This window comes from Necator americanus, chromosome II (genome assembly GCF_031761385.1).
Source record: "Necator americanus strain Aroian chromosome II, whole genome shotgun sequence".
Taxonomy (NCBI): Eukaryota; Metazoa; Nematoda; class Chromadorea; order Rhabditida; family Ancylostomatidae; genus Necator; species Necator americanus.
Window position 1 is genome coordinate 30425183 of NC_087372.1, and position 27128 is coordinate 30452310.

A 27128-nucleotide genomic window follows, 5' to 3' on the forward strand; every position below is an offset into this window, starting at 1 on the left:
CAATTAATGGAACAGTGTTGTAACATAGATGGCATCTTTGTCAGTCCAAATGGCTGCACTCCAGAAACTATCGGTTAGCACCTGGTTTTGAACTTTGACAAACAGATACGTCAATAATACATCCATAAATAAATATGAAAACATATCAAATGCGAAAACACTACGATGTAGTAAAAATAAGATATGCAGCAACAAGAGGATGGTAGCTATTGCATGAATTAGTGCTGAGTGCAGATATACTTCCATTGAGTGAACTCGTCAATTCCCTGTGCTGCTCCTTCTCTGCCTAGGCCACTTTCTTTTACACCTCCAAATGCTGCTTCAGCGCAAGACATGAGCCCTGAACAAATTAAGGATAATAAGAAGTAAATAGAAAAACTCATAGAAAGTTGGTCTCAAATGTTTGACTTTTCGGAATTTCTGAGCCTACTATAGTCTTACCTTCATTGACTCCAATCATTCCAACCTGCAATCGACGCGTCACCCGGTAAATTTGATCTGAATCTCTACTGAAGACGTACCCGGCGAGACCGCTTCGGGTGGTGTTCGCGGCAGCCAGGACAGAAGCTTCGTCGGAGAACCTTCAAGGAAATGGCTGTGTTGTAGCGTTTATTCCGTACGAGTTTTCTATGAATCATAAGTGCGATAGGGAGGAGCCGGACCCGTAAGTGAAGGGGGTCTAACTCATGGGGTGCAGCTCAAGTGAGGAGGATCTCTTCGCCAATCCCCCAAAAGTGGAAGGGGTAATTTCACCAGCCGTCCAAAAGTGAAAGGGGCAATTTCGCCAACCTTCCAAAAGCGAAGGAGTCGAAGCACCGGCTCCGAATATCTCATCTATGCTTTGAATATCGATGTTTAGCTTCAATTGAGTGTACAATTATTACGTTGTTTAGTTTTCAGAGAAAGCAGAACGTTGCCATCTGCAAAATGGATAGCTTTGGATGAAAGAGGCAATGAGAAACAAATGTGAGCGGCAAACACTTCAAGATGCCAGCCACTACTATCTATTATCATACCCTTATTATTCTCGTCGATGCGCCTGGAAATCATATTAATTTTGTTGATTTTTGCATATGAATTCCTGATTGATTAACTGATTCCTGAATTAGACGCAATACAAACTTGCCAACTAAAGTTCTCGCAGATGATCACTGAGGATACGATAATAATGCTCTGTCTTATCTGCATCAGAAAAGGTAATTTGTCACAAAAAAAACGGGTTAATTAATTTTTTGTTCATTTTCCCGTTCGCTAGACTCAGTGAAACCTTACCAATGGCGAAAAAAAACCAACTTTCTCACAGCCACTACAGGACCAAAAATTTCTGTGTGTGCAATTTCCATTTCGTCAGTGACGTTGATCAGAAGTGTAGGTTGAAAGCAAGTCCCTTTACCACGTTTCCCTCCCAACACAACACGAGCTCCTTTGGATTCCGCATCGTTCAGAAGGTCGGTTATCTAAAATTCAATTAATTATCGTTAACGTCCAAGCTTGGCATTTAATTTCGGGCCTGTTTTTTTAATTTAATTTTGTGAACCTGAAGTACGCATATATTAATTTTCACCTTCTTCACAGCTGCGTCATTGATAAGAGGTCCTATCGTCGTTTTTGGATTCATTCCATCGCCAACAACCAAACCTTTCATTGCAACCGTCATTTTCGTTATAAAATCGTCATATATCTTCAAAGAACCGATCAATATAACATTTTGTACCCAAGACTGATAAAACGATTAGAAGCACAGCGTACTTTCTGGTGCACGAAGAAACGATTCGCAGCAACACATGTTTGACCAGACCCTCGGAATTTTGCCGCCATTGCTCCCTTCAAAGGAAGAAAGTAGCAAACCGTGAAGAAACGACAGCAGTCTCTGTCGGGAATTCTGGACCAAACACAACAAAAAACACTTCTATTACTTCTATTGTCAATAAGTTGTATCTATCTCTGTCTATCTCCTTTACTCCACTTCACGTTAGCACATCAATCATCTCTCAAATAACATACACTGTTGCCTGGAGGATATGGAAGGAATATGAGCGGTATGAAAAATTTGTAGCAAACCTTAACAGTTACATCCAAGTCCGCTGATTCAAACACTAGCACCGGAGCGCTGCCGCCAAGTTCAAGACAAACACGTTTAACAGTGGAAGCCGACTGCGCCAACAAAAGCTGAATAAATTATTTCTAGAACTGGAAAGGTGGTGTAACTAAGATGTCAAGGGAGTTAAAGGCAGCGTATCACGATTTTGAAGTGAAGCGTAAAGCACAGCGAAAGTCTGAAATTCTTGTTGTGGATTGCGGAATAGGGCATGTGTCCGCTCACCTTCCACTAATCATCTAAAAAAATGGCGTAAAAGATTCCGTTCTTTCCTACGGAATCACTTGCAATTCGTCACACCCACGTGGGAGCGGTCCAAAATCGATCAGGTCTCCTCTACAGCCTATTCAAGTAAAATCTTTGTACAGGCAGCTGAGGGAAACTGAGAAAACTGGCATGTTCTACCGTTCCTCTCGTTCCTACGCCGTTTTTTACGACGATTAGTTAAAGATGAGCGGAACTAAGTTAGATTCTGCAGTATACAACCCGAACTCCAGGTTTTTGTCGTTGTTTCCGAACCGCGCAAAAGTCGTGATGCGCTGCCGTTAAACGGATTTCTGACATAAAGATTTCTCTTCACCTTTCCGACAGCTGTGCTTCCAGTGAAACTTATCACATCCACATCAGTGCTTGCACAGACATACTTCGATATAGCAGCAGTTCGGTTCTGATCAGCAGTAATAACGTTGAAGACGCCTGGGGGCATACCTGCCTCCTCTGCCGTCTAAACACCATAGCTAAAGGACGTTTGAACTGCGTAAAAATCTGGTGACCTAACCTGGGCCATAGCTAGCGCACTGAGCGGAGTATCCTGAGCAGGCTTCACCACAACAGTGCAGCCAGCGGCTAATGCTGCTCCGGCCTTCCGGGCAATCATTGCTGTAGGGAAGTTCCACTAAAAAAGCATCTTGAAAGTGCCAGGTAGTGAAATACATAAATCTCCTGTAGAAAGCATCGCAGTTGTGGGGAAAGAATGGAAAAAGAAAATGTTGCAAAGAACTGGTAGATAATATTCCCATGCCTCTTAATTAAAATGGAATTTTTGAAGATTTCTGGTACCAGTACCAATAGAGATGTTATTTATTTCACTGCACCTAACAAGAGCTCGGAATTTCGACTAATACTAACAATAAAGAAAATCCAATAGCACCACTGCTGGTAAAAAAAGAATGATGTAGGGACTTGAAGAGACCACAAATTTATCGCAAATTGAGAAGTGATACAGAAGAATGAAATTCGGGAAGAAAACTAACTGGTGTTATGAATACAGCAACTCCAATAGGTTCTCGAATGTGAAGGTGCTCTCTGTTGAGAACAGCAGGGGTAACAACCTTAATAAGTTAAAGTAAACTCTAACTGAAAAAAAGAGAAAGAAGACAGACTCAAACGCAGTGAACGGACATTGACGAGAGACAAACCTGCCCATAAATTCGTCTCGCTTCTCCAGCATACCAGTCGAAAAAAGCGGCCGAATATTGTATTTCACCGCGAGCCTCAGCTAATGGTTTACCCTATAAATTCTCGAGTAAGAAAAAGAATGGCGTCGATATGCGTTGTTATAGCTGATCCTTTCCTAATTGATATGGTTTTCACCTGCTCAAGAGTCAAAACCCGTGCCAGTTCTGCTTCTTTCGCAACAAATATGTCGAACCACTTTCTTAGGATTGCACCACGTTGTTTAGGAGTTGTTTCTAATGACCATTTTTGGAACGATTTCCTGGCAGCATGCACAGCCTACAAGACTTATCGGGATTAAGGCATTCTTTTCAAAACAGATGTCAAGAATGAATAGGATTCAGAATAGTCGCCTTCCAGAACGCAAATGCAGAAAACAAGACGAGTAGATGTCGAAATTCAACTCTTATCTTGTTCTTTTCAGTTAGGCTCTGTAAGCTCTAAACATATTTCTCACCGACGCGCCATGAATGCTCACTTTTTAGAAAATTATTCACGCCATTTCGTTGATAATCCTAGATCCAATCCTATAATGTTAAACACAAAAGAGTTGAGCTGCACTCCCAACTCCAGACATGGTCTTCACTCGGTTTTGATTTTATTGATAGAGAGAAATCTTTGATTAACCTTACACTCAAAAATTTAAAAAAAAAATGAGATAAACGAAATATTGACGAAAATCTTGAAGATACTACTTGTGCGTTGACTATGGCGACCTTGGTGCAGAACGATCATAATGCGAAGACCAGTCAAATGAAAACATGAACAATCCGACATGTGAGGCACATTGCACGAATACAGGATATGTCTTCTTTACCTCAGCCCACAATCGTAGAACGACCACAATTGCCTTGAGCAACTGTTCCGCACTATACTTTAGATGCTTTAAAAATGAGATAAGAGAGGATTTCTTCACAAAATGTAACACAAGTAGTCTTCAAAACTCCATACAACTCTTCAAAAAAAAAGAGCTTATGGTACTCATTCATCTGCTCAAATGCACGAAAAAGGGAAAGAAGGAAGAGAAAGAGAGTAATATGTTTGTTTGTACACCTGCATGCTTCTCCATCTGAGTCTTCACTGAATTTTGACATATTTCACGCATAGAACGACATACCTTCTCAGCCTCATGGATATCGCAATTTGTTGTTTTACATAGCAGCTCTCCATTGTATGGATTTGTCACGTCGAAGGTGCTTTTTTTCTGAGATTCGATCCACTGACCTATGAAATGACCAACATTTACACGGCGCTAGATGATTTCAATGAAAGATATATTTGCAAACCATTTATGTATGCTAGTGCTCCTTTGGGAAGAAGCGGGGAAGAAAAACCGGATGAGAAACGGCAAGCGAGCGCCGTCCCACGGCTCAACATACCTGAAAGGACAACTTTTTTTCGCTCTTAAATGACGCATAAAGTGCTGTTCGTTTTTCTTCATACTTATTTACTAAACAAAAAAAAAAACTTGGAGACAAGAGTTGGAGCGAAAAGATAGTTTCTACCCAATGTGAAATGAGCCCTTCCCTTCACTTATTCTGAACAGGATAAAACTTGCACCTTCATGAAATATTATAGAAGCAACAGATTTACTAGGGTGCAGAATGAAAGAAAACACAAAAAGTTCTTTCCCATACGTTCAAAGTCTTCTAACACTAACATCACTGTTAGCACCTATGCAGGAAATAAGTCCTCAAACCACAGTCTTCAAAATAGTGTTCGGTGAAAAATTCGGTACATATTACTCTGTAGTAATAGATAGGGTTTGAGACAGTTTAAAGTACCAGTAGTGGAACACAGTCTTAAACCAGGAAGGAAATTAGAGCCATCAGCAGCACCCGAAATACTTGTTTATCCAAGGAGTCAACTCATTATACTCATAGGAATTGAACCACGTAAAATAAGTGAAATCATTGGCTGTGCAACTCTTTAGAGCGCACAAGTAATGAAATCCACCCTCCCTTTTTTTCGAGGTGGGTTCTCGTGTGTGTTGGTTTCAATGCGCGACTGTGAAAAATGGGACTGAGGGGAAATGGAGGATAGAGGAACCAGTCCGTAACAAATAACCTTAGAAAATGACGCTATAATACTCCGATAGAATCGGACCGAGTGAAAAAGCGCCGTATCAATCAGCGAGTGAATCACTATAGCGGAGAAAAGAGATGACGAATAAGATAAAAATGTGTGTCATAAACAAAAAAAAAATACGTAGACCATTATTTTTTCTACAATTTACCAGAATCACAAAGATTTTCATGACGGTCAGTACAAAATGGTTCTCTGTATGATGGAACGGAATAGGTTATTGAATGGGCCTTTCACACTCACAATTTAAGAACCATATTCACTTCTATTTCGCTGTAACTTATCGCCAACATTTTCTTCTGTGTGCATAATTTCCCGTAAGAGAATGTTTTAGATTGTGGAACACCCTTCAGTTGTTTTTCAATGTTCTTTAACATTTCAGTTATGAAACTTGTTATCGAAGTATAGGGTAGGGTAAAACGATATGAAGAACGAATGCAATTGCGTACGTGGCTTCTCTCGAGGCACCTCAGTGGAGCGTGGCGGCTGGTGAAACCACACAGAGCTACAGCTTGCGACGGTCCCAACTCGGTTCCAGCTGGTGCCTCCATCGCGCCGTTTCGAGCGCATACGCAAATGCACCGCAACTACACTCATGTCGTATTGACCCGACTATAGCCTAGAGTTTCTGCAAGCTCCATGTTTTTTTCTAGATAATTGCGTGAACCTATAGTATGATCAAATCCATGTGAAGCACGAGCAGTTGCGTAAATGGCTGCGCTCGAAGCGGTGCGGTGGAGCGTAGCGATTAGAAACTAGGAGGATCCTTGCTCAAACCGTTTCTCGCTGTAGTTCGTGACGGGCCCACCTCGATTCTAGTCGCTGCACCGCGCCGCACTGCTTCAAGCGCACCCGCCTACGCAACTACACTATGATTCATCTAGTTCTGATCCAACTATAGCAGACATTGCACCACAGTTATCATTACGCCATGAAGGAAACAAGTTCAGAAAATTTGTTTCATTAGATCTGTGAGAAATTCAATAAAGTACGTATCTGATACCTCTGCATAAAAAACTGCAAGCAAACGCGCAGTAAACTCAGTGCGCAGGAGTGCATATGTAAAAAAGGGAGTATTACATGCATTGCAATCAATGCGCAGCCAAATTCGGAGAGCTATACTTGACGGAAGAAAGAAGGATTAACTCTCTAAGCCTAAATAAGCCATTCCCAAACAAAACCTCTCAAAACTTTACATTCGGGAAATCAATAGGCATATATGATGAGCTTTCAATTCGTACTTTACTACAAGCTTCGTTCGGTGAAATTTTCAGTGTGTTTCAGTCTTGGCTTTTGTACCCTAGAGCAAGAATTCAGGTCTTTGAAGAATGTCAGGGAGGGTGCAGAAATTCTTTTGCAGATTCAATAATTAGAAAAATCAAGATCACCAAAAGCATCAATTTAGCCTACGACACAACTCTTACACACAAAAGACAGGGGAAATAAAACCATGTGAAAATGTATGTACCGATAATAGAAGTCTCAACACTACATACGGAGAACCAATTTCTTCTTTTTCGCAGTGTTATTTCTCATTCAAATGGGTGTGAGAAGTTGTACCAGCAAACTGATGTCTCTGATTCCGGATTTGTAGGGAATGGTCCGCGTCCTTACTGTGACTTACTGTGAACCACTTAATCATTACTAGACAGAACCCAGCTCCTGAAATCTCTTCAAATCACGCTTCAAAGGAAGACCAGGGGTCAACAATGGAAAATGGAGGAATAGTCGCTGTACAACAGCAAGCCTTCGCACATCTGTAGTGGGATCAAGAAGTGCCGTGAAGTTAAATGCTGCATCCGTGTACATCCTTTCGCAATAAGAACGACGTGAATTGGTGCGTTTTCGAAAGGCTAGCAATGTGCTAGTATCGGTGATACAAGCGTATATGATCTCCCACTTGTTCTGTCGATTATGTGTTTGTGATGTCTTGTATAAGATTGGTCTATCCTTGTGGTCCTTCTATAAATTTCGCTGCTTTTGCTCTTTCGTCTTGTGTTTCTTGAGTACCTTGTTACTTCGGTTTGATAAAGAATTCGAATTGACTGTAAATAAGACATCCTTTTTTTACCGCAACGCTACCGTGATACAGTTGCAGTTTAATGCGTAGTTAGGCGGAGATACTCAACTGTATTTTTAATCCCGGGATTTAATAATTAGGTGAATCGAGACCGTAGAACCTAAGCATTTGTCTTGGAGGGTAGAGTCAAAACGACATGAAGCACGGAAACGGCAGCGAAAATAACGGTTGGAATCGAGTTGGGATTATCGCGAACTGTATCAAGAAATGGTGCTAGCAAGGGTCCTCACTCAACTCTAACCGCTCCTATAGTATATCAAAACGGAGCGTGGTGAAACCCTTGCTAGCACCACCCTCACTGCAGTTAGCGACGCTCCTACCTCGGTTCCAACTGCTGCCTCCACCGCGCCGTTTCGAGCGCGTACGCAAATGCACCGTGCTTCATGTCATGTTCATGTTTGACCCGACAAAGACACGTGGGCTAACGCTAATATAAGAAAAAAAGGAAGATAACTTCTAGAAATAAGAGCAAGGTGCTCCACCCAACTACACTTTGATCCAGTAAAGACTGATATATTCAGAGAATTGTCCACATATGTCTCAGTTTCATTAAACTTTACCAGGGTGGGTTCCTTCAACCGCTGGTGCTGCTACTGTTTCATGATCTTTCTGCTCTAAATATAAGAAAATTGCATTTTCGTTCAAAACATTCTAGCCATGATCAGATTCCTCATTCACTACTATTTAAAGACAGCATACCACGAATCTGGGGTGAATGCCTTCTATTGCAGCACGCCACCGTTGCACGCGTAGCGTCCCTTACTTCCTATCTAGTGTGATGTATATTTTGGTGCAGTCCCCCTGAGAAAAGGCCAGGATGGCCGGTTTTGGACCAACATACGTACATGTACATGTACATGTATGCACTGATTTGGACTGTTACTACAGAAGTTTATTTTTCATTTCTCTTCTTTGCTATCATCTTCTGGTCTAGGATTTGTAGAGAAGGACGTGATATGTCGGATTTTGTTTGTAGAATGGCTCACCACGAGAAGAAATCAAAGAAGAGCAGGGAACGTTCAAGGAGTAGAGATCACGATCGAAAGAAAGATCCGAAGAGAAGTAAGAAAAGACATCGCAGTTCATCTTCTGAGGAGAGTTCGAGCAGCGCCTCAGATCATGACGACCGGTTCCAGGTAAATATGGAGACTACTCTTTTGCATTTTTTCTTCCTCGTAGCAGTGAATGCCATCCATAACAATATTTCGTATTTAGTCTGCTCTCAACAAGCAAAGAGAAGAGAAGAAACGTCTACGGAAACTGGAGAAGGAACGTTTGAAAGAAAAGGAAACACCGGAGGAAAAAAGGGCTCGACGCTTGGCCAAAAAACTCAAGAAGGTAGTCCTTCGATGACTCAAGATTAAATAAAGGCATCTTTATACACTTGGTTTAAGCAAGAAAAGAAGAAAAAGGAAGACAGCTCCTATCTACCTCCTCAACTTGCCTATACTAATCTGAATAATCCATTCAACGACGTGAACCTGACTGAAACCTTTGTTTGGGGGAAAAAATTGGAGCAAGAAGGGAAGTCAAGCTATTCTCGGAAGAAAATAGAGAAGGAGTAGGTCCAATTACATATATTTTTCCGCTACTCTCTGTTGTAATTACTCTCCGACTTCGATTATGATGTTTATCAACAACAGCTTTATGGATCACCTAGAGGGCTGAAGAAGATTTTCGCGGTGTTTCTGCAAAGTAGTTAGGAGTCTGTTTGACTTTCCTTTGGGGCGCTATTTCTACCATTATTTTCCGACTTTTAATCTAAATTGTCTGAACTTTTTTCAAGTTTCGTTAGCAGGTTTTCGGTGACCTCTCCTATTTTGGAGTTCTTCATTCGAAGATGATCTGTAAAGTGGAGAAGGATTGACTACCAGGAAAACTCTTCAGTGATGAGAAAAACTATCTGTAAAAACCGCATAACTAGTAACCAGATATCTTAATGATCTTGCTCCGTGGTTCCGCATTATCAATATATCATTCGCTTCTCGCTGCTTCCGTATTTGAGTTCAGCAAAAAACAAATTGTGCTGCATTATTTGTGGAACATATGCCTTTGTAATCTTTGATGGTCCTCTGCATGAATTACGAAGTTATCCCAAATTTCCAGAACACGTGCTCGCGTTGAGAAGAATCTACGCGAGATGGAGGAATTAAAACGTACTCGTGATGCACGTCTTGCAGCTCGTGAAGATTTTGAAATGATGCAGCGAGATGCGGACCGAAAAGCGCATGCTGAATGGACGGGCAAGGAGGCAGAATTTCAGTTGAAACAGGCTAAGGTAAATTCTTGACGATACATACACTGACTCCGTGAATTCGCCGACATTAAACTCAAACTGTTTGGTCACCCTAGTGATATTGCTCAATTATAGGTGCGCTCTAAGATTCGCATTGAACAGAATCGTGCCAAACCGATAGATTTGTTATCGAGGTTTGTTTATGTTCAAACATTCTCCTCGGACTTTGTGACTTTTCTTTTTTTCTTCGTCCTACACCGTTTTGGTTACGAGCTTAAAAGCATCACCTGACGAATCTGACTTGAATTGGGGAGGCTTGGTCCAGATGATTGTGAATACACCTCTTCTTCTCGAAAGTATAGTTAAATCCTTAACCGAGATTTCGCAAGTGTTGTCACGCTGGTAAGCGCTTAAAGGCATCACCCCACGAATCTGTGGTGGTACGGATTTCAGGTGGAGTATTCTTATACGGGATAGTAGATTATGAAGAAAGGGAATTACGCTCGAAGCCATATCGTTCGGGCCGTTTTTTACGGCAATTAGGAAGAAATGGACGGAATCACCCGTCTCCCCATAATCTACGATCCCGTATACGAATACTCCACCTGAAATGCCTTTAATAGACGCTTTGATATATGGAAGATGTTTGAATGCACCCTTGAGATGCATCATTACACCTCCGAAATGCAGAAGGGACGACATGCGTCAGGGATATAATTCAGCAGTGGTGCGGTTAACTTTGCAGTCCGCTCTTTTGCTAACCCGACTTTCCTAGCATATGGTTTTCAGACTCACTGTTCTTTGTGACTCGCATTGGATATGCAACTGCAAATTCTCTTTCAAATCTAGTTTACATATGGTGACAGCGGTATCTCAACCCTTGTCTCGCAGTTGTAATAAGGTGACTCGAGCTAGGTTTTCTGGTCGCGTGGAGAGTCTTTTTTGTCACGCACTATATTACAAAGTTTAGTTTGCAGCATTGCTGAACAACTCTCACAATTTGTACTTATCAGGTTAGAAGTTGGGGGATCGTTGGACTTTGGATGCGTGACTCTAAAGCTGTTTCGAAAAACGAATAACTGTGTGAACAAATATATCATTGGAAGATTCGAGTTTGTCTATGTTTTTCAGATACATCCAATTCGGAGACGAACATGTCGACGGAAAAGATGACCAAGAGACCGACGACTTTGAGCTAGAGGACCCTCTCAAGTATTTGAAGGGACTTACTCAAGATGACTACGAAGACCTAGTAGAAGACATTAAGGTGGACAAAATGTTTTTTTATTGCCTTCTAATATTTTAACACTGGCTAAATCTAGGTGTACCGCACACTGGACGGCGATCGCCACTCCGATTTCTGGAGGGATGTTCGTTGCGTGGTCGACGATGAACTAAGGAAACTGAGAGATGATAGAGGTAGACTTGGCACTTCAATCCACGGCTCGGTTCAGCAAGATGTTGACAAGATATTCAAGGTAAATAAGGATTTTGTTTAGCATATCTCTTTGGAATTCATCTAAGGGATATGGCTGGTGCTACGGTAACCATTTTTTTACATGCTGTGTTGCTGACAACGCTATCATTTTTGAGTAATTGGTCACTATTATCTCAAAATCCAAGTTCATTAACGAAAGACACGAAGAAAAACACAACGGAAGATTCACATTGTGAATAAATGCATGAGTTTCAAATCGTCATTTAAATTTCTGGCTAGTTTTCGCATTCGCCTGCTGTATTCTCTTCTTCGGAGCAACTAGACTGTGTCGCATCTTCATAATTTTCGGCATTGACAGGTTTTTTTTCGACGATAAATCTGAATAACTAACAGGAACGATGGAACGTATTGATTACACTCTAAGGATGCTACCTCGGTATTTCGTCCTCGGTCGGATCACGTTCAAAGTCCATATTGTCGTCATCGCTTTGGACTCCACCAATGTCGCGGTAGATTTCGGTTGTGATCAGTTCGAGTTTTTTGTATTCGTAGTCCGACACAGGGTCTGCTGATGACTTATGAGTGATAACATCAAGAAGTTCGTGGTATCTAAACATGCATTCACAAGCTATGCTCAGGTCCATAAATCACGCACTTCTTCGAAGTCAGCAAATTAACACTTTATTCGTGTACGTTTTCTGACATTTATGTAAAGAGTAGTCAGTTTGTCACTTGTGAACAGGTTTGAATGCGAATGGTTACGCTAATGATTTGTTCTATGCTTTTCTGCGCGGTCACTGCTTAAATCCTAAACTTTCAATGAATAGTCACTTTTCTTACTTTTCATTGAGTTAAAGTTGAATTAGATAGTCTTACTGTGATGGAAGTCCTTGAAAAAGTTCTCCATTGTTGATCGTTTGGATCTTAGTCCATTTCACGTCGTCATAGCGATCTTTTTCCCAAGGTAGGGAGCCTTTGGTAAGATACAAGAATAGATAAAACCACGCTTCGAGCTCATCTCGACATGAAATTGGGTCTAAATTATTGGTTACTGTGTTACTGGTTAATCCACTCAGCGATCAACGTACAGCATTGTAAGAAACATGAATAAACTGTTTCGATCAAAGGGTTAGAATTGAAATCCTAACTACGCCACTACACCTTCGTCATGGTACGTCATTGGAGCAAATAGTAAACCGCCACACCAGTGAGGCATGATTAACTCGTGCTTTTGTGTTCCTCCTTTGGAAGTATCCTTGAAGTATCATTTTTATTGGCGCTTATCTTTGCTATTAAGCGTATTCTTACCTTTCGAATTGTTGACAGATCGGCCAAAAATAGATGACGTGAGCAAGCATCAAAGTGAAACATCTCTGGATTAATTGCTCGAATCAAATAACCAAGGTTATGTACTGCACGTATAATCTGGGAAAGAATTTTTAAGGAACGATTTTGTCAGATTTATATGCTGATGTTGCAAAATCCAGCCCAAAAATACATTAAAAAATTGGTTGTATTAATACTTGCGAGAGAAGCAATGCCATTACCTTCAAAATATCAAGAGCCAGTCGTCCAGCAGTCCCGTGGCTAAACTTACTTCCGCAATGTGCGAAACATTGGCTAAGCAATGGTCCGGTGCGAAAATACAAAGCAAGGAAGTAGAAGTTTTCTTCTTTCCAAATAGAGTGAACCTGCGAGAACATGCGCCACAAGTTTTGTTGTTCAACCTCAAAGATCATTATGTATAGCATGTCTTACAAATATTTATAAGTTTATATGCAGCCTAATCTACGAAAGATCTCTGTAGTTCCTGCACTTTTGGTTGCAATTAGTCTAACTATTTATATCAGATCAACACTGTAGGGGCATCATTTTGTGATTTTTAGAAGTATTTGGTCAGAATCTTCACTGCCAATGCATGTAGTAAACTCCGCTTTGCTGATAGGCGTCATGAAAGCTTAGCAATCCATCTAACTGATTGAAGTCTGCTTCAGGAGAGACGTTGACTATCCCGCTATGATTCCTTTCTATTTGGGTTCTATATGTTTTCCTGCAGCTATTTTAGCCTTTGTAAAAATCTTCTCTGAACAATAACAAACCAGACATTCCTACTTTTGAGAATTGGTGGAACGTTTAAGAAAATGGAATCTTTAGAGCGTGAAGTCTGTTTTGAGCATATATGTTTCGTCTGTGATCGTTTCCAAATGTCTGCACTAAAGGCGTTTGCTGTAATTAAGTACGTATTCATTTCATTGCGCGTAGTACCTTCCCATCTATTATTTCCTTTTCAGCACCTAAAGGAACGGCGCGTTTTTTTTCGCAAACTTATTCATTCGTTTTAAACATTGCTGGAACTTTGTAGAAGGAATTATCACTGCTAGCAGTTCGATTTTGGTATATTTTTGTTTGTTGGTGTGCTTGGTATATATAGGTGATACGGATGCTGTGAAATTGTGGATGTGGCTACACTCCTCGTCGCTGGTGGTTATGAAAATCTGTAATCAATGAAACAACGAAATATGAAGTGCAATCAGTATGCAACAACTCATTCAACTTTAATTCAGTCGTTTGAGGTTCGTGAGGGCGAGAGCTGTTTACACAATGACTTGTGGGGCAAGTCATTGTTCCCCTATCAAACAACTTCTAGTAGCGACCTATCAATTTTACGGGAAAGAACACTTGGTTGACCTAGCACCCCTCCGAAGAATATACAATGCCGATGCTCATGAACCTTTTTACTACTGCGCTACGCCTACCCTACCTGCAAGTAATACCTACCGAAAATGAAATCTAATCGATATCACCGGTGTTAATCTGTAACCTGTAACAAGACTATTATCCATTTTTACAAGGATTTTGATTACAAGTGGTCGTGAAGTTTACCGACAGTGAGCCAAAAAAGATCGAAGGGGTGTTAATTTTGCTGTTGGACGTGGGTTTAATGTCAAAAGTTATACAAACGAGAAGCTTTGCAGAATTCTCGTTTTTGAACACATGTAATAACCGATCCTTCTGATTCTTTTCTAATATGGCTGAGTTTTGCACCGTTTTGGATAAATTAGTCTTTTCTACCTTGCTACTTGCACCCAGGACTGGAGCTGTCTTCCGAAGGTGGTGCTGCATAAACTTTGTCGCTTTGCAAAAAGCTCATTTCGTGCATCTCTTCTTAAGGCTAAACATGTTAATGAATCTTGTGCCTGAAGGAATTAACCTTGCAGAGAAACGATGCTTCTAGCTGAGGGATAAGTATATGCTCGTTTCCAACCCGTAGCACCAACTCCTTTCCATCAGGTGCTGTAGCTAAATAAGTAGCACCAACTCGATCGTCCCAGCCTATACGTTCATAAATCTGTAATTTATTTTGTTTGCTTATAATCATTTGGAAAACTCAGGAATTGACGTACCTGGCAACGTCTATCTAAAACATGGTTCTTCTGATACATCGGTATTCCGTTGATAATTTCGAAAGGAAGTTCTTTTTCCTCAAGTTCTTGATTGTCCTCTTCCGATGAAGAAACTGACGAGATTGATATCTGCAAGTATTCTTCTCTTCTTTTCATATGGTGAATGCATCGCGAACTGCATTACTGCATCTTGGTCTTGAGTCATCTCAAACGGCTCCTTTTCTTCAACATCAACGTCCGCCATTCGATAGGTGGCCACACCTCGCTGTGTCGCAATGAAAAATAAAGGAGAATGTCTATGTGACTGTGATATAACGATATAGATAAGCAATGCGGACTTGTTAAGACGTATACGTCAGGTCATGAGATTATGTATCAAGGTGAATATTTTGAGCGAGGTCGTATTCGTCTCATTCTGGTATTCAACTCCAATGCAGCTGAATAAAAGAATAGTGGGGAAAATGCGAAATGTCTTTTTGCCCTGTTTATAACCGATCGTTTTAGGGGAAAAGTGTTGATGATTTATGTCAGCTGGAAAGGTCTGTTATCAACAAGGTGAATTCTGGTGGCTCCGGCACAGATATTTCATACTGGGAAGGCCTTCTAGGTATGTAATTTGTCTGTTGTCTGGTATTCTGCTGGAAGTTCTGTGCTTCTCATTTTATTTTTGTTATTTCTGAATTATAAACGATATGAAATACCATTCTTTGCTTAAGTACTTAAGCAACTTTTTTCTAGTGCATTTGAAAGTGTATATCGCGAAAACGCGCCTGAAGGAATTCCATCAGAAGATGCTAAAGTTGAAACTGGCCAGGATTCGTGAAGAACAAATGAAGGAAATTGGAAAAATTGACTCCCATGGACGACCCACTGTTAAGGTATTTGTCTTTAATAGATAAAAGCAAAGTAATAGATAAAGCAAAGTAATACTACTCGCTTGTCAGTAGCCAGAAAACGATGGAAAGGGAAAACAATAGGGTGAAATCTGATGGAAATCCATTTGTTTCTTCTTAAGATATGAATTTAATCACTTGAAAAAAATCCCCATTATGCTCATGTTTCAAATCTGCGCTTGAAACCAACGACAACAAAATGGGATACAAACCAGACGAGCCGAAGAGAAAATCCAACGGAGCTTCGCGTTCAAAATTTCATTACGCGTCTGCAGTTTGTTTGCACTACTTTTGCATAGCACAGCAGCTGAACTTAGGACTTAATGACCTTTACTGGATTTTTATAATTTGATTTTAATTATCTAATTTTGTATCGGTGGTTGCGTACATGACTTATAGTCATGTGTGGTACCTGTCACTGCTTGGAAACCTTGGAGTGATCCTCCACATACCGTACCATGTTACGCGGTAAGGTGTGTGTGTTTGTGGACGCCAATACAAAACTAACTTTTTCCATTTAATTCTTGCAGAACTCCGTCTTCGTTGTCACATGACTTGACTAGCTTCGGCGATTTGCGTATCGATGGAAAACACAGCTGGCTGCGTTATTTACAGACGTTACTTATTTAATTGTAGATGCCTGAAGTGGTGAAATTTTGAGCGCATAGCGCCGTTAGGTTTTTCCTTCTTGTGTTACCTTAAGAAAGCCACAATTACTCCCTTCGTTTACCCGCGCTAACGTGAATTACTACGATTTAACATTCAGAGCACTGGGCGGAAATCAGAGAAGAGTAAATCTCCGCAAGGACTATGTGTTCGTTTTTGCAAATCAGTTTGCTTTCGTTTCAATTCTCGAAGGGAAAAATGTCTGTTATCTGCTCCCCGATTTTTTCACCTTTTATGTTTTTTACTGTCTTATTTCGAAGTTAGACGCAGAAACCGATTACGGAAACATTTGTGATGTTTAAGTACAAGAACAAAAAACCCCGCACACCTGAGTCTTGATTAAAGTAGTAGACTTTCCGGGAAGGATCATTGAAAAATAAGCTGTAGAGAAAGCAGGAAAATATCACTGAATCCATTTTCGGGAAACACTAGAAATGTGGAAAACTTCAACGTTCAAAGTTCCGTGCGAACTATTGCTGATTATGCCCGTAACAGGAAAACTAGTGTATTATACTACACCGCCCGAAGAGTTTACATTTCATGTGACTCGAGTTCATTTTGGTTCGGTTCGTTTAGAACTTATGCCAGAAGCTAGTGTTCATCCTTTAAAAATTTGCTGCTAATGCAATCCAGTTGTCCTGAACTACGCTATAATTTTTAAGTTGGAGTTGGATTGCAGCAGGATTTGCTTTCTGAAGCAAAGTGGAGAATTTTCTTCTCGCAGGCGGCTATAAAGATATATATCAGAGTTGAAAGATAGTAAGAGACGCCTAATGATGAATAATCCCTTTTAGAAAAGGCCTCTTTCTGACGATGATGAAGACGATTTAGAAAAGCAGGTACGGAAAAAGATAGATCTTGATGAACTCGAGTCTGCGGATCTTGATGACGAACAGAAAGAAATGCGTTGGAGGTGCGTTTCTTTCCTTTTTTTTGAGGTCTTCAGCTTGCTGAATATAATTTGAAAATCATCGTCACTATAGGCAATTATCCCCTGAGCAGCTGGAAGTTGCTACGTTAGAGCTCTACGAACGCGGCGGTTATAGTCCCACTTATGGCGATATTAATGACACAATGCCGGGTGCGTCACGGAAAGTTTGACACAACAGTTCCCTTCACTGCTTTTTTAATTTCCATTTTTTAAGGCATTGAGGTACTGGACGAGGAGAATGATATGAAAGATCTTTTGAAAAGGAGGCAAGAACATCGAAAACAACCCGCTGGTGTTTCAGTAAGTTCTTTTCTTTTTCCTCGGAGTAAGTTCGTTTTTTTTTGTTATTTGTTCATTCGTCAAGAATTCTTTTTTTTTTTGCTGCAGTTACTTTGATGTTGCAATGCTGATTATTGTTGTTATCATTTTCTCTTGTGTGATAGCGTTCATCTTTCCATCCTAGAAAATCGATGCTGAAATGCTTGCAATTGCCAGAAAAGGCATGGAAGGGGATGAGTCAACTTTTTCTGTTGAGCAGCCGCTGGAAGCACAGGTAGCCTGGTTTTCTTTGATTATGTTCTGATTTTCAGCTGATCGTTAAGTTGTCAGTATTTGTCAAATTAAGCAGTAATTTAGAATTTGCTCATAAAATGCATACTTTTTTTTACTATTGTGGCTTGATTCTAGTCGCACTTATGGTCGGACAAATATCGTCCTCGCAAGCCGACGTACTTGAATCGTGTACAGACTGGATTCGACTGGAACAAATACAATCAAACTCACTACGACATGGACAATCCTCCACCAAAAATTGTGCAGGGCTACAAATTCAATGTAAGCGGTGTTTGTTTGATATAAAAATTTGTCTACTAAATTTGTAGTTCGATTTTTGTATTCACAGATTTTTTATCCCGATTTGCTGGATCCATCGGAGACACCTTCGTTTACTGTTACTCCTTGCGATGATCCAGATTTTGCGGTAATCAGGTTTAAGGTTTGTGTCCTCTATCACGCCAACATCTTAAAATTGTTCTTACTTCATATGAAAGTGAGCCATAATTTCGTTATTAATTGATGATTAGATCTAAAATTTCCGCTATTGTTTAGGCAGGTCCTCCATATGAGGATATCGCTTTCAAATGTGTAAATCGTGAATGGGAAGTCAGCCACAAACATGGGTACAAGTGCCAGTTTCAAAACGGTGTTTTCCAGCTGTGGTTTGTATTCAAAAGATATCGGTACCGTCGGTAATATTGTATATGCAGCTAGTTGTTATTGCTTTTTGAAAACTGTAAACTTTGATTGTTGTCGTACTTTTTTTCTCGTTGGGGACAGTCTGCAAAGGCTCTAATATTCTCTTCTATGATATCACGGGTTCAGCGCTTCTTGTAATCAGAATAATTCTGACTTCTGCTAGGTGTTTGGAATTTCTACGTTGGTCTCATAAAATAGTAGTTACTGTCGCATCTTCTTTGAAAAGGATTGTACTTGAGAATATGTTACTTTATTCAAACATTTGTTTGAATTTAATTCAGTTCTAATTTTTATGATGTATATCAAGAGTTTGTGGTAATAAAACGTAATGATTGAGCTGCCCAGTTTCAAAGTTCTTGCGGAATTCTACCACAGAGTTTTTAAGGATTATACTATAACCGCTCGAAAAATATGTACTAGAAATCGTTTTAGATGTCCTATAAGGACAATTTGGTCCGGTTATTGTTTACCGTAAATGGTACTGGATTTGTTCTCATCGCTACAATACTGTTTGTTATTGATGCGATTGGAACTTTTTTTATCATCCAGAAAGTACCGTGTGAGTTGTAAAGATTTCATTTTCTCAATTAAGAGATTGATAGTATTCTATTCGAAAGCTTTGAGTATTTATTCGGATATATCAACATTATGCATGCGTCTAGTGAATATTTCGTGCTTCCTGATTTTCGATGTTCTAGTTCATTTTAATGTCGAAATGGCTGTATAAAAAAGTTCGGAGGTGGGAATACTTTGAATAATATGTTGCCTAATGAGACAATTATAAAGGGAACTGCGAGTGATTTTATTTTTCTCTAAACAAGAACTCCGGACTAGAAAAAGTTCGATTTTTTTTCGCCATGGTATTACTCAACAGATCTTGTGCTTGAACAAAGCCGATTTCGCGAATGTATTGCACTTTCTATTCGAGCAAAAACTCGAAACCATACTGAAGATCCCAAGAAAATGTGGCTGTATTTCTGTCTCGCGTTACGAATGCTTACTTGTCTTTATTGATACAGTAGTAAGTTCCTTAACTTCACAGTATTTCTATGAAATCTACTGGTTTTGACTTTCTCATATTTTGAAGATTAAGCAAGGCTGTTCTTAGGATACTGAGATGCTTTTTAGCCTCAGCGTTTCAACATTAAGTTCAAATTTATAGTCTTTTTTTTTCGAAGTCTTCGGAGACTGGAAACGCTCAAAGGAAGCTAGCAACATCAATCACAACTTCATATACCCTCAAGAATGCCTTTAGATCTCCAATCTTATTCACTTTTTGATTCGTATTCATATGAATCATTGGTAATTTTACATTCTCAGACACTGAAATCGACTGGTCAACATATATGCAGCAGGTGGAGTGTTACGTGAAGAAGAATATACGCAACTATTCTCAGATTGAAGGTGACACTGGCCCCGTAGTGTAAGTAGTGGTTCAAAATTTGAATAGAAAAGGAGGAAGAAAAAAGCGGGAGTTTTTACGCTCATCTGCCAACTTAAGGTATCCTGCTGGGCACCTCTTAACCTACAGTGTCTTCCATACATTGACCAATGCGGGTAAAGATATTCGAATGGCTCAATATATTTTTATGGGGCTTTACCTCATGAATTTGCTGGCTGTATTTCGCCTTTACTATAAATCCAATAAGGTATTAATTTTAGCCTCAGTTTGTTTCTTAGACACGCTTACTATCCCATAAACCTTATTCTTCCATTTCGTACGATTTTTCCAGATAGCTCCTTTCGCCCTAGTATTTCTATGCTTCACCGCGTATCGCATTCATTCGATTTTTGTACTACGATTATTTAATGATCCAGTGGCTATGCTATTCTTCTACTTGGCTGCTAATTTCTTCATATCGCAACAGTGGTTGATCGGTTGCTTACTGTACAGGTATGCAGCAGGATCAATTATATTAATGATATCTTAGTGAATCTATAGTTTAAAGTGAAGGAACTCTTATAGTTTCAATACGTTTAATTCAGCTTCGCTGTCTCAATCAAAATGAATGTGTTGCTGTTTGCTCCTTCACTGTTTTTCATTCTTTTACTAAATATTGGTATATGGAGAACAATACTGAATCTCACATGTTGTGCTGTTGTGCAGGTTTGCGTGTTGTTAACTAGTTTTCTCTTCTAACTGTTGGGTAGTACCTTTGTGATGTGTATATTTTTCCTCTTTTCTACACTTATAGTCGGATTAAACTCCCTGAAGCCGTGTGCAGTTGCGTAATTGACTGCGCACGAGCGGTGCGGTGGAGCTGTTGGTTGCGATGGCCTGAAATAGCAATCTCTGACTTCACCGTGTCGCTTCGAGCGCAACCGCCTACGCAACTGCAAAAAGCTTCAGCTTGTTTTGAGCTGAATACAACATGCCTAATTTTTCGATGCAGCGGTTTTGACGGTTGCTTTAATTTTACGCATATCAAACTGTATAAAATGCATAGTGTTCTGCAGTATTTGGTGTTCTTCTTGACAATTGTTACCAATTCTTTCAGATTTATGTCGGGCTGCCTTTTCTTATGTATGATCCGGTAGCGTATATCCGCCGGTCTTTTGATCTTGGTCGCGTTTTCCTTTTCAAGTGGACGGTCAATTGGCGATTTCTTCCCGAAGAGGTGATCAGTACAGTGTTACATTCAAAGTGTTTTTTTTTTCAATGCTCCTCTTTCCAATGGCGGTCATCTAAGAAAGGAAAATAATTCGTTCTTGGTTAGGTTCTCGTTGAGTAATTCTGTTTTTTTCAAATTTTTACTGAGTGACAGTAACATCTGGAGAACTGAAGACCGAATCTGTTATCAAGTTTATCTAATTCAAAGGTATTCCTATCTCCTCGACTCCATCTTGCACTACTTTCTTGTCACATTGTGGTGCTTGCGATCTTCGGATACCATATGTGGTTCAGGTGAATCAATTTCTATCTACTTAAGCTAATTGAACTTCCTAGTAAACATTAATTATGCTTTCTATTCAGGTATTTTTGTTTAATTTTTCAAATTTTTCTTTACATGAACGAGGAAATACAGAAAATTGTAGTGTTTTCAATCTTTTCATGGAAAGGTTCCAGATCTCACGGAGGGTTGCGAGCGTCTCTCATCGAACTTTCACACGGAATTAGAACGAGGACTGGTGTTGGAGGTGAACATCTCTATCTTGGTTTTGTTCTTAACTTTGTCTCCGGAATTGTAGTAAATTTAGGAAGCCTCGATATTGTTCTAACTACACTGCCTGCGTGGAAGCACAGACCTTTTTGGTGTCCTTGCTTAGGTACTGTAGATAGAACGATATCGAGGCCTAGCAAGGGGATGGGGGGAATTTGATGGGATACGCATAGTCTCGGAAACCTTTAGCCATTTTAGCCCTTTGATAAAGAGGATATTGTTGAAACACCAGCTATAAATGAAGTTTCACCAAAACGTTATTGGAAAAACAAGAAAAAAACTCAGCACACAATGCCTAGGTTTCAGGAAGAGAGAGCTTGAAGATTGTTCTTGTCTTTTTCTTTCAGAGACGCTTTTTGCGTTGTTCTCGGCAAATTTGCTTGGTATAACTTTTGCCCGCTCCCTACACTACCAGTTCTATAGTTGGTATTATCACCAGCTTCCATTTCTCCTATTCTGGAACTCTAGTGGGTCCACATCTACCAAGCAGTCAGCGAATGTGCCATGGTTATCGATGATTATAAAGTGAGCCTATGATGCATTGATGAATTGATAGATTCGATGCATAGAAGGAAGATTCAGCGATTTCAAGTTCAACTCATGGGACACTTTTTCAGAGCTGCGGGTTTAATAGGCATTGAAATCTGCTGGAATGTGTATCCATCAACAGCTCTTTCCTCGGCATTCCTTCATGTCTGTCACATCTCCATCATCACATACCTCATTGCGAATCGCATTGAACGCTTCAAGAGAAAAGCAAAATCCTTGTAAAGTGTGGTTTGAATGTTGCTGAGATGACTTCTTGGCTAAACATCTAGTCGTTAACTTTTGTATAGTGAGAAACTTTTTTCTTCTCGAGAAAACTGTCTACATTGTTTCTTTTTGCTACTTGTGATTCCGTTGCTGCATTCCGTTTCTCTGACAGGATCTGTCGCCTCATTTCTACTATACGAGTCTTTGTGTAAGTTTGTGCCTTTCATCTTGTGAATCTAGTTGGGCTATTTTTCTTAGATTGCTTTATGTTTGGGACGTAGTAATTTTCAATAAACATTTCACTTCAAGAAATTTTGATTTTGCACAGATGGTGGCAGTACACCTTATGCACGATATCTCGAAAGTGAAAGTGCCATTTCGGTGGCCTTAAATTGGGTAGTGTGTCATTGCAAGGAGAATTTTAAAGTTTTAATGCTAGTCCGCTGTCACTTACGACTATTTTTTCCAAACAAATTATACTAATGTTAGGATTTGATTCAATGGAATCTTCTATCTTCTATCACTATTATTGTGACTGAAAATCTTCAATCACTATTATTGTGACTGAAAACCGTCATATATTCTCACATCAGTGATGGTCGCAAAATTTTCTTTCGGAAAGATGTGCGATGAAACGAGTGTAATATCTCGAGGAATTGCTGTTACCTTAAAAATGTCGATCTAAGAAAACTGAAATTAAATACAGAGTTTTGAAGCGAGCACTAGAGCGAAAATATCATGTAGCACTTTAGAAGGGTATGCAAATTCTCGAAAAATATGCTGACCCAACCTCTGAGGCAGACAGCTCCTGTTCCATCTTTTCTTCTTTTCATCTACCTACTTCGCAAATAGGAATAATTAAGCTCACTACAAATTTTTGGAAATATTGAACATAACGTGGCAGTCTTTTCTTTAAGAAAGGTTATTTCAGTGGATTTCTTGCTGGTAACTGAGTAGCGTGTATATGGTCTTTCTTCGGGTTCTCCGTTCCTTACCATGCACAAGTTCAACATCGATTCGCCTTCTCGCCACTGAAGCCACATCCACTGTTGAGGAAAAATTAAACAGGAATATCGTGAGTATTCATGAGAGATTCGGATATCATTTGATGAAATTTTTGAACAACGAATGTCTGCTTCGATAGACTTGTCAATGGTTTAACTGCTTTTGAATGTGTTTTTTTTTCCAGAATTGATTTTTTCCAGTCGTTTGAAAACAGTCCGGTCTTTACAAGATTAGATGCCCATATAAAGAATCTTAACTCAAAAGTTTAGAAATTACGATTGGAAATATATGAATCTATATATATAGGTTTTTGACCGCCGTCTAAAAAGAAAACAACGAGAATGGGCAGTTCGCCAAGCTGACTTCAACGAAGCACAGTATCTGAAAGAAGAGATTGGATGGAGAGTTGCCGATAAGGTGTGATTATGCTAATTAGAAAATGGAGCTGAGGCAGGAATTAGACGAACTGAAATTTTCTACGCATATCGCGAAGTCATGTTCTTAATGAAATTTACCTATGGCTAGTCAGGTGTGGACGTGAGGATTTGAGAAGGAATTGAGACTTTGGGATACTTTTATAGTTGTTGAAGTAGTTGCTGTGTTCGTGAAAATTAAGGTTATCCTAGGTCAGTGTTTTCATCAACGTTTCAAAATCACTTATCTTTAGTCTTGTCTCTGCCGATACTCTTATTTAAATTTGTTCTGGATTTCGTCACCAATTTTCCGTATATTCGTGTTTATTTCTCTTCTCCCATTTTTTTCGCATTGCTCATTACGATGGAGCACCGAACTTCGGAGGCTAATCACAGTAGATTGGTTTCAATATCAAGTAGTGTTCTGATGTCAGTTTTCTTGCTTGTTAATGTACTACAATCTGAATGATTGGGAGGGAATCAAAGGAGTAAAATAGCTCCACCTATTTTATCTTTTCTATGGCTGCTTCATGACACATCCTTACATTCGACCTTTTTTCGTTCTTTCCCTCATTTCTACATCAATGTATGATTGTGGTCCTAACCTAGACCTGGTCAAAAGCCCCATTTTAGGTATTTGACCTCACCAAATTCAACCCCTTAGCACTGGACATAGGCTGTGGAGTCGGTCACATTGCTCCTCATATGATCAAGGAAAATGTCGGTACTCTTATACAATGCGACATGAGTCCAGCTATGGTTAACAAAAGTCGTGGACCAGATGACAATGAGGTATGATTATCTGTTTTCTTCGAATATAATTCTTTTCGCTGAACATAAGCATTTTGGATGATTGAGTGGTAGAAACCATGCCAACCCAAAACTGGAAAGCAGTAAAAGCCATACTTTGTTAGTTGATTGCTAATAACACCATATCTATTAATTTTAATAACGTTGACCTATGCTAGCTATTTGCCTGAGTTTTGTTTTCTTCTGAAATCAATTACTAGCTGCTTCCTAGAACGTTATTCTGTACATGTACAGTTGGCGCTGAATGTTCTCAACCATATTACCTCTCCGATTAGGCGGGACAGAGTGAAGAAGAGGCGTTCACTCCAGTACATTCGAGTGTATAATTTTTACTAGAAGACTAACGCTAAAACAAAGAAAACATCATCATAGCCTCAATTAAAGCCTAAAAATTGCTGATTGTGCCAAACACGTTTAAAAGCGAAACTACTACGAAAACTTGTTAAGGTCAAAATTGAACGTGTGGTGTGTGATGAGGAAACACTTGAACCTTTCAAGAATGATCAGTTTGATTTATTACTGTCATCGATGTCAGCTCATTGGATCAATGACCTTCCTCAATGGTGAGTCTTTTTCTCTTTTTTCTCGTTGCTCCAGTATTCCTGTCGTTGTTGTCGATGTCTTATTTATTTCCTGATTTACGATAGTTTTATATTGTGCCAACGTCAAAAGGGCAGACAAACACCTCTGTCAGTCGAAAGTCATGATCGTGATTTGTTTCTCTTATTTATGTTCTATTTTCATGATCTCTTGAGGTTTCGCCGCTGCTACGATATTCTGAAACCCGACTGTCCCTTCATTGGCGCTCTTCTTTCGGAGGATACTCTTTTCGAGTTAAGATGCTCGTTACAACTTGCGGAGGTAAACTGTGGAAGAGAACTGGAATTCCATTAGATCTGCATCTTTTCGTATTTATAGATGGAGCGCACTGGAGGTGTCGGTTCGCACATTTCACCATTCATAAAACCACAGGATATTGGAAGCCTGTTGAACCGAGCTGGCTTTGATATGATTACGTTAGACAGCGACGAAGTAGAGGTGTTTGTTGTTCCATGAAGGTTAACTAAATACTACAAGATCACCCTCAAAGTTCGAAGGCATGATTCTTCAGGTAGGCTATCCGAGCATGTTTGCTCTGATGTATGATCTACAGCTGATGGCTGAATCACATTGCACGTACTCACGAAGTCCAGCGCTTCGCAAAGATGTACTGCTTGCAGCTGAAGCCATATACAGGGTAACACCTCTCCAACTGTCTTGTTATAGTGTTTTCTCCAGCTAGCACGAAAATCCTATTAATTAATAGAGATTGGTGTGTTACAGTAAGCTGTTGTCATTTTTGGCTACACTGGTGCTGTATGTACTAAAGGTATCTACAATGCCTCATAAAAAGCAAACAACCAACATAATCTTTTTTTTCGTAATGAATTAGCTGTAAACTTTTTCAGAAATTCACTTTATACTCAGTGTTTGGCGCAAAATTTTTTTTTTTACCAAACACTGAGGTCTTCGCTCAGCCTTTTTTATGAGTTCCATTCAACATTGATATTAACGCCATAAAAAATGGATTGGTATTTCTTGAAGAACTAGATGAACATCGTGTCTTCTTCTATCTAGACTATGTATGCCAAGGATGGGAAATATCCAGCTACGTTCCGTGTGATCTCGTTTATCGGTTGGAAACCTGGACCAGAGATGCCGAAGCCAGCAAAACGTGGATCGCAGAACGTCTCCTTTAAGGTAGGAGAGATTCTGTGTGATGTCGGTTTCCCATGCAATAACTTGTTTTTCAGGATCTGGGTAAAATTGTAGAAGATCCACACCTTATGCAGAAGCTGAGCGAGAGGGAAGACACCAAAGATAGCAAATAGATTTAGGACTTAGTTTTTTTGTTGATTAGATTGTTGTTATGGTTCTCAGATTCTAAACACAACGTCCTGACGTTGTCATGAATATTGCATGTAGGAATCTCATTACGTCCTGCGTTTTCTTCATAAGTATGTAAAACGAGAAGTAGTTTTTGTTGATATCTCTATTTTTATTTTCCTTTCTTTATTTTCCTCAGATTTGACCCGTTCCATAACAGAACTCGAAAATGAACTTGGAGAGAACGGATTCTGTATGTTTTTAAGGCTCTTTTCTTACTTTCGAAAGTCTGACAATTTTTTCTACTTGAAAGTAGGTCGGTGAAATAAGTAGGAACACTCCTGCATTCACATTACTCATACCACTAGAACTCGAGGATTTTTCTGTGAAGAATTGAGGGAAAGAACTGCGGAATAGTGACCCACTTTCGGGAAATGTAATCAGTTTTGAATAATATCAGGTTGTGGAACCGCAAAGTTTTATACTTTATTTTACTTTGTATTGATTTTTTTGCTTTTTTGTAAGTTGTTTATTATTATTTGAAAGAGCTCTTTTTGCTCTACAGAATTGTGATAATTGT

General features: G+C 39.6%; 5 protein-coding genes across 7 annotated transcripts; 3 read left to right on the top strand and 2 right to left on the bottom strand.

Moving 5' to 3' along the window:
- Positions 1–218: 218 nt before the first annotated feature.
- Positions 219–7280, bottom strand: RB195_019952 (uncharacterized protein; the record flags this gene model as incomplete). 2 transcript variants are annotated; one of them, XM_064188038.1, is made up of 14 exons in its annotated part: positions 219–340; positions 442–581; positions 1294–1457; positions 1565–1681; positions 1750–1824; positions 2062–2169; positions 2679–2822; positions 2877–2993; positions 3352–3429; positions 3517–3609; positions 3692–3832; positions 4671–4777; positions 4840–4932; positions 7199–7280. In XM_064188038.1, 14 exons carry the CDS (start codon positions 7278–7280, stop codon positions 219–221), a joined length of 1581 nt encoding a protein of 526 aa, XP_064043919.1. The 2 variants fall into 2 exon arrangements, with proteins under 2 accessions (XP_064043919.1, XP_064043920.1); XM_064188039.1 differs by lacking the exon at positions 7199–7280 and adding an exon at positions 6088–6208.
- A 1283-nt stretch (positions 7281–8563) lies between these two features.
- Positions 8564–11453, top strand: RB195_019953 (uncharacterized protein; the record flags this gene model as incomplete). 2 transcript variants are annotated; one of them, XM_064188041.1, is made up of 8 exons in its annotated part: positions 8564–8577; positions 8695–8854; positions 8934–9056; positions 9113–9279; positions 9825–9996; positions 10090–10148; positions 11086–11221; positions 11277–11453. In XM_064188041.1, the coding sequence occupies 8 exons, from the start codon at positions 8564–8566 to the stop codon at positions 11451–11453; spliced, it is 1008 nt and encodes a 335-aa protein (XP_064043921.1). The 2 variants fall into 2 exon arrangements, with proteins under 2 accessions (XP_064043921.1, XP_064043922.1); XM_064188040.1 differs by lacking the exon at positions 8564–8577 and having other exon boundaries at positions 8696–8854.
- A 214-nt stretch (positions 11454–11667) lies between these two features.
- Positions 11668–15040, bottom strand: RB195_019954 (uncharacterized protein; the record flags this gene model as incomplete). The annotated part of the gene is made up of 9 exons (XM_064188042.1): positions 11668–11770; positions 11825–12001; positions 12269–12428; positions 12554–12647; positions 12701–12817; positions 12940–13119; positions 14604–14741; positions 14797–14925; positions 14981–15040. 9 exons carry the CDS (start codon positions 15038–15040, stop codon positions 11668–11670), a joined length of 1158 nt encoding a protein of 385 aa, XP_064043923.1.
- Positions 15041–15166: 126 nt separating this feature from the next.
- Positions 15167–22472, top strand: RB195_019955 (uncharacterized protein; the record flags this gene model as incomplete). The annotated part of the gene is made up of 20 exons (XM_064188043.1): positions 15167–15214; positions 15301–15403; positions 15535–15674; positions 17150–17268; positions 17339–17436; positions 17501–17586; positions 17750–17839; positions 17974–18120; positions 18188–18280; positions 18394–18447; positions 18973–19099; positions 19861–19963; positions 20042–20189; positions 20274–20434; positions 20527–20647; positions 21039–21158; positions 21360–21445; positions 21608–21678; positions 22049–22226; positions 22319–22472. 20 exons carry the CDS (start codon positions 15167–15169, stop codon positions 22470–22472), a joined length of 2247 nt encoding a protein of 748 aa, XP_064043924.1.
- A 946-nt stretch (positions 22473–23418) lies between these two features.
- RB195_019956 (uncharacterized protein) lies at positions 23419–26553 on the top strand (the record flags this gene model as incomplete). Its single annotated transcript, XM_064188044.1, has 9 exons — positions 23419–23529; positions 23766–23876; positions 24506–24664; positions 25130–25245; positions 25438–25543; positions 25601–25720; positions 25794–25919; positions 26300–26422; positions 26476–26553. The coding sequence occupies 9 exons, from the start codon at positions 23419–23421 to the stop codon at positions 26551–26553; spliced, it is 1050 nt and encodes a 349-aa protein (XP_064043925.1).
- Between the last annotated feature and the right edge of the window lie 575 nt (positions 26554–27128).